This window comes from Paralichthys olivaceus, chromosome 19 (genome assembly GCF_024713975.1).
Source record: "Paralichthys olivaceus isolate ysfri-2021 chromosome 19, ASM2471397v2, whole genome shotgun sequence".
Lineage (NCBI taxonomy): Eukaryota > Metazoa > Chordata > Actinopteri > Pleuronectiformes > Paralichthyidae > Paralichthys > Paralichthys olivaceus.
The window spans coordinates 3191790-3206587 of NC_091111.1; the positions used below are offsets into that span (position 1 = coordinate 3191790).

The window sequence follows — 14798 nt, forward strand, 5'->3', positions numbered from 1 at the left end:
CGGGCCTGTTATTTCAGGAACCCCGCATCCAACAAAAACAAAAGTTTATTTTCAAACTATAAAACGTCACAACACAACTCTTTTTAAGCCTATAGAGGTATTTTCACCAACTATGTCTTCGTAGATAGTGTCTCTTCTTCCCTCTGTGTTGGTGTGTATATATAGCTTGTGTTTAACATCTCTCTTATTCTCTTGACAGTCATTTGTCAGGATGCTTTGTAAACTGTGTACATGTAAGTCAAGGTCCACTATCTACCTCTCTTGTGGACTGGACTATGTACCTGCTCAAAGGTGGAATTTGAGTTGAGGGTGGGTCACACTATTAAGAATTCGACTAAACAACTTGTAAAATAAATGCAGTTAAAAAATAATTGTTTAAATACTCTCCTGAATTGTTTACAGTCTGTGTTACGTTTGTTGTCACTCGTTTTAAATGAAAGCCTCAATGAGCAGTTTAAACAGATGTCTTCTGAACTCTCCGAATTTTAAACCCAGCGTTGATCAGGCAAAAACATCATCTCCTATCTTTTTTTCCTTTCATTATAAAGCTCATCTGACGCCTTAACGCCCAATCCTTCTTGCCTCCCTTTCTTCATCTGATTTATGATTTTCTATCTCAGTCCCATTCATCATATTACCCATCAAAAAAAAATCCCTGCATTCCTTTTCCTGAGCAGAGGAATGTTTCGTACGAACTCTACCCCCTTTATCCTAGATTAAGCTTCTAAAATGGCGCCTTGCCAAAACACCCAAATGCAGCTGGTTGCAACACAATCGTACGAGCGAGCAGCAGCACATGTAATTTTGTTATAGCTGTTGCAGTTTGATGCCATGTGTTCGTGTTCCCATGGAAAACTGGTTTTGCAGTGCGAGAATAGAAAACGCAAAGCACATGATGCACAACAACAAATCCAGTGTGAAGCGCTAACACATGAAAAGAACTCAGAGCTCTTTTATGCCAGGCATCTGACACAGAGCCTATATTTTAAAAAGTTATTGATTCTACATGTGTGTCAGAAACATCAAAACTAAACAAGACAAAACTTGAACTCACTTTTGTTTCCAGGAAACATGCAGCAAGAACACACCTGTCATTGCCGTTTCTAAGGAAACAAATTTATGATGGCCACCCAGAGAAAAAATGCCAGCGTCTCATTGTACTGTAAGATCATACTGCAGTAACGATATACGTTACGTGGAGATGTACAAGCTTGATCCTGAGTCTCCTCACTGAGGATACTGTTTTCTCTCATGCAGATACAGGCTGTTCACATCAATTCATCTTCTGTTAAATGAAACTGCCTCACATGTAGCTGCGAAAAACAATGTGATGTTACAGCCCTGAAAACTTAAAACATCTAGGGGGTGATGTAGTGGTGCTGTATTATTGTTCCAGACAGGTTCCTGGCAAACTGTAAACCCCCCCCCCACATGGCTAAAGTACCATCACACATACTATACTGTATATTAAAGCCTGAATTGATTTTTTTTTTGGGGGGGGGGGCGATGAAACGGACGTTAGTAGGGAATAAAACATTTCTGATATTGATATATCAGCCAATACAAGTTGTCGTAAAAACCCTTATGACATATTTAGGTCCGTCTGGCAGACTGACAGACGCGCACATATGCTCACACACAAATCAACTGAATGCCTAATTCTCACTCTACTCCAACTCCCATGTAACCTGACGCACCAGATGGTTAATACACAGAACCTGTTAAGAAGAGGGCAGGTGCTTTCAAAATAAAACGTGGCAGGTGATGGAATGAACCATCTGTCTCTCACTGTCTCAGTTGCTGAAGCCAGTCACGAGACGAGTGAAAGCACCTTTTCTATTGAGAAAAGCCGTCAGTGTCGTTCTTTGCTCTTCTTTCAATGAATTACTAAGTTCTGATATAACTGATGCTACAGCAGCATCTACGCTAACCTATTTGTCTGATATAAAGTACTGTAATACAAGTGTTGTTGCCTGTTTGCCTGGGACACGTGAACACACACAAAACACCATATGTGCATATAGACAGCTTGACAGGCATGCTAAGATTAGCTCAAGGGGATGGGGAAAGGGTCGGAGACAGACAAAAGCTTCCCTCCCCACATACAACCACCTGTTATCACATCACTCAAGTTACATAATTGATGAACCCCATAAGATGTAATTAAAAAACTCTGGAAACAGCTAGTGACTGGAGCTTGGAGAAATTATAGTTTGAATGATTAAATATCAAATCAAAGAGTAAGATAATGAATCCGAGCAGCTAATCAATGATGACTTTTAGTAGTAGGGCAAAATTAGTAATTCTCTGCTGCCGAGACCATCTTGATTTGGTTTGATATCCAGCACTGATTGACTACCCATGCAAGAGGTTGCAAGCCTGTTCTCACTGTGCATCATCTAACATCCAGGCCATTATTCTACATGCAGATGAACCACACAGGCACTAAGCGACACAGGCGAGGGTTACATCACATCTTTGTAAAACGACCTCGGAACTTTGCTATGTTTATAGGATACATTAGATCTGGGATGAAAGAATAAAGTAAGGCCTCAGGCGACACTGTGTGTGTGATTGTGTGTGTGTGTGTTCCATCTGATGTTGTTAAACATACAAGTCACTGCCTACTCTTCAGCATGGAGAATAGATGCTGAGTCAACTAATCAGATTGAACTAAATTTGTTTACTTCACTCTCAGCGGATTTAGCCGGTTAAACTCTTTATAATACGACACACAGGGACAATGGAAATGATCAGTGCAAGGATATCAAAATAAAGTTTTCTTCCAATTTCTGATATGCAGGTGAGTGTGAGAGTTTAAAAAAAAAAAAATGTTTTTAATGGGATTGGACCTTTTCTAATATTTTCTGGTGTTTCAGTGTCAAAATGCCTAAACTGAAATCTGTGAACTGATTAAGACTTATAAATGTGGTTGAAAGCTATAGAAAAGCTTATAAATACAAACTGAGTCAAATGTTAATATCTCTTTCTTGTAAGCAACTGAAAAAAGTGTTTTAACCTAAAGGTAAATAATTAGGTATCAAATTGGCACTTATATCACATTATATAGAACAATACAGTCCAGTGGGCCAGTTTTGTAAGTCATGCAGAACAGATGTTCATAGAAGGAAGGCAACTGATTCCTCTGCAAGATCTGCTCTGCTTTCACACAGACAAAAGGCAGGAGATCCAACTTTTACAGCAACCTCGGTCCAGTCATTTTACCTGCACCAGACAGCTTCACCAAACCAAAAAACACTAAGAAATTGTTCTTGTATTATCCAGACATAAACCAAAGTGTGGCGGAAGTTAGACCTGACTGCAGCACAGCACATTGACTCACCTTGGTGACAGCTACTTTTGCACCCTTGTTGATAAGCTGGACCACATTGTCGGCCTGTCCCTTGTGTGAAGCTATGAGGAGGCGCTCGGAGAGTGCGAGGACCTCAGCCGCATCCTGCTGGCTCATGAAGCAGGGCGAGTGATGCTACTGTCTCCAGATGCTGAGGAAGGCAGCTTTGGCAGTGCTCTCTGATGCCCTCTAACTCATGGTGAGCTCCGTGGCAGACAGAGGTGTCAAACAGGAGCTGGACAGGCTGCCAGTGTGTCTGATTCTTCTTTTGCTAAAAACCCCACAAAGCGCCAGGATTCCTCCCCTTCATCCTCTTAGCTGCAGGGAAGAGAACAGGAAACACATGAATGGAGTGAAAACAAGTCAGCATGTGCTCCGCTCATAGTAAGCTGGCAAACAGGAAAACAAGGGAATGGGTAGAGCGGACCTACATCACTACTGTCCAGCCCTTGTGTGATCATGTGAGCTGGACTGAAATAATCTGCAATGAGAGCCACAAAGACGGGTCAAATCTGGTCACTGCTGTACGGCAAAGCAAGCTCTTCACTCACAGTGAGAATGAAAAAAAAAAAAAGCAAAAACATGGTTCTAATCGCTGCAAACATCACACACACACTCCTGTGGTTTGATGAGTTCCTCTGACACACTTCTGTGGTTTTGGTCTAACCACAGGAAAGAGAGAGATAAAAAGTTTAAAAAAAAAGCTGCCGCACCTCAAGAGACTCATCTTATTTCTCATCATCATTAAAATTGACGTTTGACAGACACTGAGCTGTCATGCAGTGTCTCCGTCTCTACAAGCTCAGCGGAAGGCATTGGCGCCTAATAAGGCATTTAATGAATCTCTAAAATAGATTCGGTTCGTTACGTTTTCTGCAACCTTCAGAAAATTGCCTAGGCTGTGAAAATGGATGTCACTGGGAAAATACATGAACTTCTCTTCTCTTAGTAAAATTATTGATTGAGTTATGAAGTTTTACAAGAAATAATTTAAGTTTCCTACTTTTGGGTATTGATTCAATAAGTTATGATCACAAATAGTTGTTCCTCGGATTTAACTACACACAATGTTTAAATTTTAAAAGAGCAGCAAGATGAACACAACATATCTGTCTTCATTAGTAGTTGTGATAAGCCTTAGTTGTCTGACCCAGTTACAAGAGCAAGACCAGCGAACAAGTCTATCTACTGTAGGTGAGGATACTCAGGCCTTAAAATGCTGTATCATTAGCCAAACCTGTTGAAGTGCAGCTACTTTATGTGTGGTGAGTCGTACCAATTAGTAGGACTTTACTTGACTAACAAAGATCACCTTGCATTAAGATCATTGTATTAAATGTATTATCAAATGTATTATTAAATGTATTACATTTTTCCTCTGAGAACAGTTTCAGCTCATCCAAAATGGATACAGCTAGTAGAACCCATCTATGGCAGTGTTGCAGGTTTCCTGAGGTATTGTTACTTTACTGTATATGTATTTGGCCAATATGATAGTTTAAAGTTGCAATATACTAAATTACGTATATATCAAATCACTAGAATCAGATCAAACTTAAAGACACAGCAGCAAAATGTTTATGTGTGAATACAGAATAATAAGTAATGGTTTACTTGTAATGGAGTATTTAAAATTGTTCCCTCATGTACTGAACACCGTTTTATGTCACAGCAGGCATTTTGGCTGTTTATAGCTACACTGCTACACAAAAACATTTGTGATGGAGTAGTTACAGCAATTACTGTCATTCAATTCAGAAAATTAATCACAAAATGTCAGGGTATCCGTAGATTCACTGCACGTTTTGCATCCTGAGATGCCTTCCCAGCAGTGGCTCTGCAACCTTTCAGAAAACCTCTTTCCAAATCACACTGACATTGATAATAATATAAATTAGACAAGCCTAAAATATTAAGTTGCATTGCAAATACCACTTATCTAGAGAAGGGTGGTACATTTTTACAGAATAACACTAAAGCAGCATGGTGAAAAGGATTAGCACCTTGCAACAGATAATTTCCACAGGAACATGACAAGGTCATATACGCACAAACTGGTAACCTGAGATGAACGCAGGATGTGAGAGATGGTGAAAACAACGTTTCCAACTCAACACTGATTATACAGCTCTACGCTGCAGAGGAAGAGGCATGTCCCATCTGATCCCTTGAGTCTAATCTGTGATGACAGTCCCTCTAATGACTGTATTTTTTCATTACTGGAAACACAGCAGAGAATGAGACATGGTGCAGATGACAACAAGACCGATTCATAGCGCCGCAGGCATACATGGCTACATCCAGAGAGAGAACTGGATTATTTCCAAAACATTAACCTTTCATTTCAACTGAACTATGACACCTTGCTGTACAGTTTGACTGCCAAATCATTTTCAATTTTGGAATAGGACTTATAACACCAATTACTCTAAATCTCTGGTAAAACAGGCACCTCTTTTTGTGCACAAGCCCAAAAACTATAAACCCAAAATGTAATGGGTACCTTCCTTAAACAATTTCAATATAGATAATATCTTGATCTCTTTTGAAAAGTAACTCCAGGAGATTGCTTTCACAAAGGCACAGCTAGCCTGTAGAAGTGCATGATGTGTTTGGAAATACAATGGACACATCCTGTTCCAAATGAGGTGAAGACAACACTAAAACCGACCAGTCTTCTATAATCTACATGCAGCTTCCTGCACATAATCTTCTGTAAGGGAGGGTGCACTGTGTCTGTAAATCAATGTGTACATACTTACACAAGCTGTGCATGCGATGGGTGTTGTGGTTGCAGTGGGCTCGGTGGACCAGTATACAGCAAACACAGAGGAAGGTTGATGTTGAAGGAGGAAGCTGGTAAAGACAAAAGTCAAGATTTTTTGGTTAATTTCTGTACACCTGTGTTGTACATCACAAGTTTTGAGTTCCACTTGTTGCTACAGGTCTTCATGAATGCACTCATTATCTGATCACCATTGTATTTAGAAAGAAGGCGGAAAAGAAAGTTGTTATGGAATTTTCATTGACACTGTCCTCTCGGGCATAGTGCAACAGCTGTTGTGTTTGGGAAGTACGAGAGCTTTGCTATGATATGAGACTGCGTAAGCAGGCATGGCTGTCTCCATAACTGGAAAATACATTTGATTGTTTAGGAACGAGCAGACCCGTAGATTAAATGATCTGTTGCTGTTTAAAGTGTGACTGCAGGAAAGCAGACTTCAGAATATGAGAGAGCATCATGCACAGATGTTGTGTGGATGAATTCCGATTTTCTCCTCGGCCGAGCTTCAATAAATATTTCAGCATAAGACATCAAAGGGCTCCTGAACGCTTTCTTCACTGATGAGTCGACCATTGATCAGCAGATTGTCCACAACAAAAGTGATAGGGTGCAGGGTTCACTGCGTATGAAAGCCATACGAAAAATACAAGGAGATCAAACATATTATCTAAAAAGAAACTAAAAGAGACTTAAAGAAACACAGTTACAGCTCGTAAATGCAGGAAGGAGAGCTGGTGGAAAAAAAAATCTATTAGGTGACCACGACATAACAATGAGTGTGAAGAAGAAAAATAACTTGGGGCCATGAGATATGAATCTATTCTTTACTAATGAGACCAGTGGAACTGAACTGAAGAAGCCTCTTGGATGAGAGATGAAACGTTTCACTTAATCACATGATGTAGCTTCTATAATGAGCTTTAGTTTGACACACAGTGTCTGCACTGACTCTGAGGACACACTCTGGTGGAAACATTTGCAAATACTAGTCTAAAAAACATATACCTATTTCCATGTGCCATGGTGCACAGAACCTGACTGCACAACAGAGTAGTGTCACTTTGGTGAGGGCTCTCTGATCAAGTCTCAGAGAGAGAGAGAGAGAGAGAGAGAGTGGAGGAATCTGGGCTGCCACAAGGTGAATCTGTAAACTGTCTATTCTCCATTCCAAACAAATATTTAATTTCATAGAATAAACCTACTTAAAGAGAAGGATAAAAATATAACACTATGACAGGTTATCCCACACCTTACACATTCACTACATCAATATAAGCAAGTCCCACAAATATAGAAACATAGGGCGATGCAGACACTGTGAGCACATCACTCCTACGTGTCAGGTTGGTGTTCGGCTCCAGCAGTTGACAAATATTTATAATTCCCTATAAAGATTCTCATCAGAGAAGGTAAAAAATGTTTCGGTCTCTGTAGACCCTTGTCCTCTTCAGAGACCCTCTAACAATCCACACTGAGCTCCAGGCATCCTCTAAGAACAGTGATGCCATGTTTCAAAGGAATTGATTGGTCAGTGGGCTGTGCTTTTATACTGCTTCATCTTTTATCTCCAACTTAACCTTTTCCAGAGCAGGTTAGCTGTTCAGCATAAGTAACCATGGTGATTTACTGCAATACAAAGTGAACGAGCTTCGTGGGACTGAAAACCCTGAAGTAAACCTGAAATGACCCCAATAACTGCAAATCCTGCTTCGTAGTACAGGCCCCTGTTATGCAAAAGGAGAAAGGTAGGTTGTTTGTATTGTTCTCTGAATTGGTGGTATTGTTTGGACTCACTGAAGCAGGATGGTGGTGATAGAATACAAGGATGGATGGGCTCGTGAGGTGAAAATATTGTGGAGCATAAAGTGATTGAATCTGCCCTTAAAAGGTATCGTATAGAGTTTAAAAAATGTGTGTGTTTTAAGAAGTTGTACAGTATATCTAAAAAAAGAGAGTTAGGTTGCTGTCAAAAAGGCTGCTTGTGATTGAAAGTTTTAAACTCTCTTTGCTCTCTCCCAAATGTGCAGATTAAATGTCCCCTGACAATAAATGAAAAATTGTTCCTTGATTTCCTTGGTAATGCTGGAAAGTATATCATCTATTTTAAAAAAGGTCCAAAACAGTATTAACAGCACAATGAATGTTGTATTCATTCAGAAAGACATGCAGAAGTGACCAGAGGTTTGTGTCTGACTAATTTCATAGAAACGTTCCAAAATGTTTAAATCGGACCACACAAAGTGAGGAGTGGCAGATATGCATGAAAAAACTTTCTGCAAGAAGCGTTTGAATGGCTCCTTCCTGCCAGCAGAAAATGAACAAGATTAAGAAAAGGGGGGGGGATTTCTCTACCCGGCTGCATTCCAGTTGATTCTAAAGAAGATCTTTTTCAGTGAGAGACCCACACACACAAAAGCAGGCCTCGCCGTCACAGTGAGGGTTCTCAAACGCCGCTAGGCAACAAGGCTTTTGTGCAAACTTTTAGGAACTCAGGACTTGGTTCAAAAACAAGAAATGCCAAGCCCTCGCTTTTCACATGGCTCAGGGAGGAGACCCGGGAGAATACTTATTAACCTGCTCGCTCCTGAAAACAACCTCCCTGCCACACTGCTTTGTAGCCGTGTTGGTTCCCACCTGGAACAAGTAGAGCTGGACGGTATTCTGTCGTAAATGATTTACAATCAAATTTGCAGGGACCAAGAACAGAAAAATATGGCAGCAATAGATTGGTTTGTATGTATATGTGTATGTTTTTGTTTCGGTACTGTATGAAGGGTTAGAGTCACAACTGTTTGGGAGAGAAGGGTTCTTCATCAGGGTATTCAGATGAGTCTCATAAAATCAGTATCACAAATTCTGTCCCATAAATTAGTTATCACAAATTTTGGAATTTGAATCATTGAAATTAACTTATTTTTTTATTAAATAGCATGAATAGCATTTAAATGTATTATAATTATAATAACAGCATGAACAACAATCAAGAGGGAGGGAGAGTTGGTTTAAGAGTAGGGCTGGGTGATAATATAAATATTTATCAAAATGTAATTTTCATCTATAGCAATATAACAACAGCAAAAACTATTTCCCTTTGTTTTGCTCAAAAAAAACTAAGCTCGCATGTAAATCGTAACAATAGTGACAATGGTTAACAGTCACAGATATTCTTTTCTCCATCCTCATGGTGATTGAATTCCGAACCCTGTTTATGAGAAAGTGCGGCCAGCCAAGCTAAACTCCTAATATATTGTTTGGTTACACACCAAACAATAACCAAGATGTTAATGCGACAGTGGGAATCATACTTTCTCTAAAATCTTTTGAACTCAACCTAACCACTGAACCACTCAGGTGTTCCACCCACACACAGGGAGCATCTGTAAGTTGAGGACAGAGGTCAGGAACACATCAGCCTGAACTTTATATGGCAGTGAATGGCAGCTTGACTGTGCTCTTCCTAACAATTAAGGCTTAGATGTCCACAGCTAGAATTGCTGAAGATAACTCACAAGCCTTTCAAAGCTGTAATCAGTGTCATGATAAGTGCTGAAGTATTGTGGCAATTTAAGTCAAAAATGACTGGTTTTACAGCTGTTTTAAAGAATACGTCATGTGACCTTGTGACCAGAGAATTGGTCATTCTACACCAGAAAAATGCAAAACTGTCCTCTGTCCCACCGTTTTCACTCCAGCCACAAACAGTGACAACAAAAGCCCTTTGAAATTACCTGATTTACTGTATTAATTAGAGGTCAAATGCGATATGGGGCCTCATTCACTTAACATCCTGCAGCTAGAGGTAAGTGGCCAAGTTAGGGGAAACTCCTGGAAGTAAGGGATGTGTCAGGTCTTACATTATGTGCTGACTGTTTTCAGCATTGATAACTTAGGATATCTCAGCAATCTGTTTGATTTATTCACTAAACTAAAAATGTTCTTCAAACTTTGCTCATTAAATGCAGCAAAACATCAATCTGGGCTTTGTGGCAGACTGTGCCAGATTGAGGCCTATCCTCAATGATAGACACAAGAAAACACTTAAGGAGTCCTAAGGACTCTGGGACTGTGAAAAAAAGATTCTCTGGTGTGGTGAAATACAGACTGAACTGTTTGGCCTCAAGTCAGCAAATCAGGCACCACTCATCATCTGCCTAACGTCACGCAAACGATGAGGCATGGTGGTGGCAGCATCATGCAGTGGGCTTGTTTTTCAGGAGCAGGGACATGGAGATAAGGGAAGTTAAGGGAAAGCTGAACAGAACACAGACAGATATCATGAATGAAAAACTCGGCCAGAGAACTCAGGACCTCACACTGAACCAGAAGGCCAATTTCAAGAATGACAACAATCCTTAACACACAGACAAGACAATGCAGAATTCTGTGAATGTCCCTGAGTGACCTAGCCAGAGCCCTGCATTGAATCCATTCACACACTTCTCAAGAGACCTGTAAATAACTGTCCACCAATGGTCACCATCCAACCTGATAAATGTGGAGAGGATTTGTGGAGAAAAATCCCCAAATCCTGGTATGCAAAGCTTCTTGCACGATACCCAAGAAGAGTGGAGGCTGGAATCACTGCCAAAGGTGCTACACTAAGTACTGAGTCAAATACTAGGTTTTCCCTTTTTAATAAATGTGCAACATTTCTAAAACTCTGTTTTTGCTTGATTATTATGGGGTATTGGCTGGTTTACCATTTAACACTACAATAAACTCCTAGATTTTCCAAATTATAACAATTATCTGTTGACATAATGTAATAATTGGACTGATATAGTGACACAGCCTCTGGTTAGATGCAGTTTCAGAAGTGTACCACTTAAATCAAATTACCATGACAGCCCTGAATAGCACCTCTCAAAACAGTGTTTAGCAGATGAATAATGCTGAGTCAGCAGAACACACCGTGGTTTGAGTTTGGAAGATTACAACATTGTTAGCAAGGACAGACCCTGAAGTGCAATTGATATGTCAAGTATGCCAGGAATTTAACCGCTAGTGCCCATCTGTCAACATCAGCATCCCTGTCCAAAACTTCAATCAGGAAACACTTAATTTAAATGTTAGTGGGTGTGAGATTAAGATCTGACAAACAAGACAGTACTGTGACCAACTGAGTGACCCCAAAAATACCCCAAATTCCTTAAAAACTCAGGGAAGGAATCCAGTGTGGAAATGGAACATATTTATGAATACAGGTAGATGGACAAACTGATCTCATAGAATATGCTGGGGGGATTAAAATCTCCAATACGATATATTGGTCATATTGGCAATAGGCAAAAGGTTCATATCAGCCAATATTCTCAGCCAACTAATATATTGGTCAGGCTCTAGGTAAAAACAAGGCGCTAATTTGGAATTTGGCTTTCTAACTAACCCCCCTTCAAGGAACAAGTAGTGCGTCAAAGGGTCCATCATATGTTTTTCACTGTGCACACTTCAAACTAAATAGTTTATTTTCTATATCTGAATGAAAAAATTCCCTTCAGGGGGACATTAAACTTTAAATGCTCTCAGTTGACTAAAAAAATTAATTTTTCAGGAGATAACAGCACTGCAAATTCAGCCTTAGAAAAAGATATCTTTCACTGCAGGGTGGAACTCTTATCTGGGATGGAAACATTAAAAACTAAATCTGTATTACCTTTGTGCAATGAGCCAGGGTATGAATGCACTATAATTAACTTAAGCGCTCTGAGCTACATCCCTGCCTGCTGTACATTCTCTGTTATGTGGGTCAGCTCTTGTATGTGCTCTCACAGCCCCATAAAGAACACCTTCATGACTTTTCAATTCCATGGTTCACTGCAGGAGCTTTTACCACACTGATGCACTGTAAATTCTCCGACCCAGCCACAACTCTACAGCACATCTCATGTCTTATACATGAAGTGTATAAGCGTTCATCTACCAACATTTTACCAATTTCTGTCTGTTTTTTTCTTTTAATGAAAAAACTTCAAGCGTTAAATGAAAACACAAACACAGCAGCAGTTTTAGGAGAGCCAGTAATGATTAACTAGCTTCATATGGAGCAGTCTCTGTCTTCTGACATCCTTTTCTATGTTACATTACATGAAGAAAAAGTTGGAACCTCACTGCAAGGGCAGTTTAGCACCTAAACAATTTACAGCACCCGAATGCCAGGGTTTTAAAGAGGATGGAGCACTTTCTACTTATTTGTAAAGGCTTATACTCACTAAGGTAACCAAGACAAATCACACTGCACACACATGCTGACAATATTAACAATGATCATGTCAAGAATGTCTCTCCTGATGCTGAGGTTGATTTGCCAATCTTGGCACACGTCCACTCTTGACTGTCCTAGAGCGGAACCCCTCCCAAGGTTTCTCCCTTTAGAAAGTACTTTCCTGTTATCAAAATATCAAATAGGCAGGAGAAGGGGAAAGTTTGTGACATAAGGGGACGAGCAGTGTTCCCCACAGAATTAGATTCATACTGTGGCGATAGAGCTCGCTCTCATGTTACGCATGACAGCACAAAGTTTGCTCTCATGCACAACAGAGGCCCAGTGACAGGTACACAGAAAATGTAGGTGTAAAAACCTAGATCTGCCTGCCTGTTGAGAACTGCCCATCGCAGTAATACAGCTGGAACCATGACGAGGTCTCCCTGCCTGAGAATGAACATTAAAAACCTCCATGAAATTTTTATGGATGTTTTGACAGCCCAAAGACTTGACGATATGATACCAATCCTCAATCTAATTATTACTGAGAGAAAGAAAGAGTATAAAGCACAGTCAAATCAAATATAGAACTCTACAAAATGTATTATGGTCCAGCATTGAATCTGACTGTAAACGACAAACAACAAAGTAAGAGATATACAACATGCAGCTTCCACTCAATGGCTATCAACAGTGCAGCTTTTCACTCAGCAAGAGGGCTTTTCCCATCACAAACATGATTATATGATTTACAAGTGGCCAGAATGGAAGGTCCCCCTCAACCCTTTCCTCTATCCCCGGATTCCACTCAAATCTCAGCCATCTGTCTTTCCTTTCACCAGTCACGGACAGAGTGCCAGAACCAGGTTAAAACAATCCTTTGACCCATTCACTAATCCCGAGATTTGTTTCAGTTATAGCTAGCTCAAAGCAGCAGTGAAGCGGAGAGATCTGTGCCGACTGAAGCGTTTATGACGGACAAAATGGAGCATAAATACTCCAGAGAATGCTGGACAAATATTTACGTCTATATAATCAGTTTAATCACCGTAAAGTACTTTTGCGTTTTGTGCAGAGACATAGGAGGCTGACTTGCTGCTGGCAAATCCTGAGATCCATGCTGGAAATAAACCTTCTGTCATCCATGTGACAGCTGAGCCAGATGTGATAGCCGTCTAAATAACTAGTACAGAGGTCAACTTAAACAAGATAGGGCTAAAAATAGCATTTTGAACATGTAATGTATTTAAGTGCAACTCTAGTATGAATCAAAAAACTTTTTAATTACCATTAAAAATCTGGTCTCTTGGGGTCACACATTTTCAGATTTGATTTTTGATATTTTCAGAGTAAAAAATATATTTTTTTTAGTAAATAAACACAGACATTTCTTACCCTGGTAGCTGCTGAACTGATTTGAACTTTGTAATATTTTCTTTCTCTTCTTTGTTTCTGTTATGTATCTTCATTGTATAATACCTAATTGTATGAAACTGACCTTGTAAAACAAAACACTCCCAGAGGAAGTCAGACCATGGTTTACTTTTGTGGTCAGAGGGACCATTTCTGGCATTTGGAGGATAGTGATAGTTTAAAGGTACAGTGTGTAGAATTTAGTGATATTGAGTGTAGAAGTTTCATGTTGCAGCTGAACACCCCTCACCTCACCCTCTCCTTCCAAACATGAAAAAGAACCTGTGGTAGCCTTTAATTGTCATAAAAACTCAAAAGGTGTTTAGTTTGTCCAGTCTGGACTAATGTAAAAAACATGGCCTCCGTAGAGAGGACCCCCTCCATGTAAATATAAAGTATTTAAATATAAAGGGCCTTTTCTAGGGTAAAGAAAAATACAATTTGTACAATTTAGATGAAACAAACTAGTGAAAACATCATGAGGATTATTCTACATTAAATTTCTGCCAATAGATCCCTTTCATCTAAATCTGACACACTGGACCTTTAAATGGTCCAAAATGAGAAGAGATGTTATCAAAGCTACAGAGTACCGGCTGAACACAGTAAGACACGTTTCAGAAGTCACCCTTACTGTCTAAGCACCCACATGCTGAGAGGGCACTATTTCTCACCAATCACTAATCCTCTCCAAAAGATTCAGACTAAATCATAGTGACCGAAAAACTACGTTGACTCCCCTCTATGGCTCCATATTTGCTATGGCTCCATATTTGCTGCTGCAAATTTCAGAGGTTGGTGTCATTGGGTTTCATCATAATGTGCTCTATTGCACCATTTGTCGCACTGGAGCACAGTTCTGCACACAAAATGGTTCATGTCACTTGTGCTCATTTGAACCAGTGGCTCTGTGTTGCATGTAAACAAGAGGTGAACAAGAACAAGATTAACATTACTGATAACCTCATTCATCCCACAGCATGAGGCAGCAGGGTCCTGGCGTGAAAGAGATTGAATTCAAGCTTAGCGCAGCATCTCTGCCACTG

The 14798-nt window shown here is 39.9% G+C and overlaps 1 protein-coding gene across 5 annotated transcripts in view; it reads right to left on the minus strand.

Annotated features, from left to right (window-relative positions):
* ankrd6b (ankyrin repeat domain 6b) overlaps window positions 1–14798 on the minus strand; it is a 36151-nt gene that overhangs the window by 16933 nt on the left and 4420 nt on the right. For all 5 annotated transcript variants that reach the window (XM_020091825.2, XM_020091821.2, XM_069514855.1 and 2 more), the window contains exons 2-3: window positions 6115–6208; window positions 3344–3670 (exon numbers count right to left, since the gene is read on the minus strand). In XM_020091825.2, the coding sequence (XP_019947384.1) occupies window positions 3344–3469 (126 nt within the window). In that variant the 5' untranslated portion in view covers window positions 3470–3670; window positions 6115–6208. The remainder of the gene's footprint in view (window positions 1–3343; window positions 3671–6114; window positions 6209–14798) is intronic.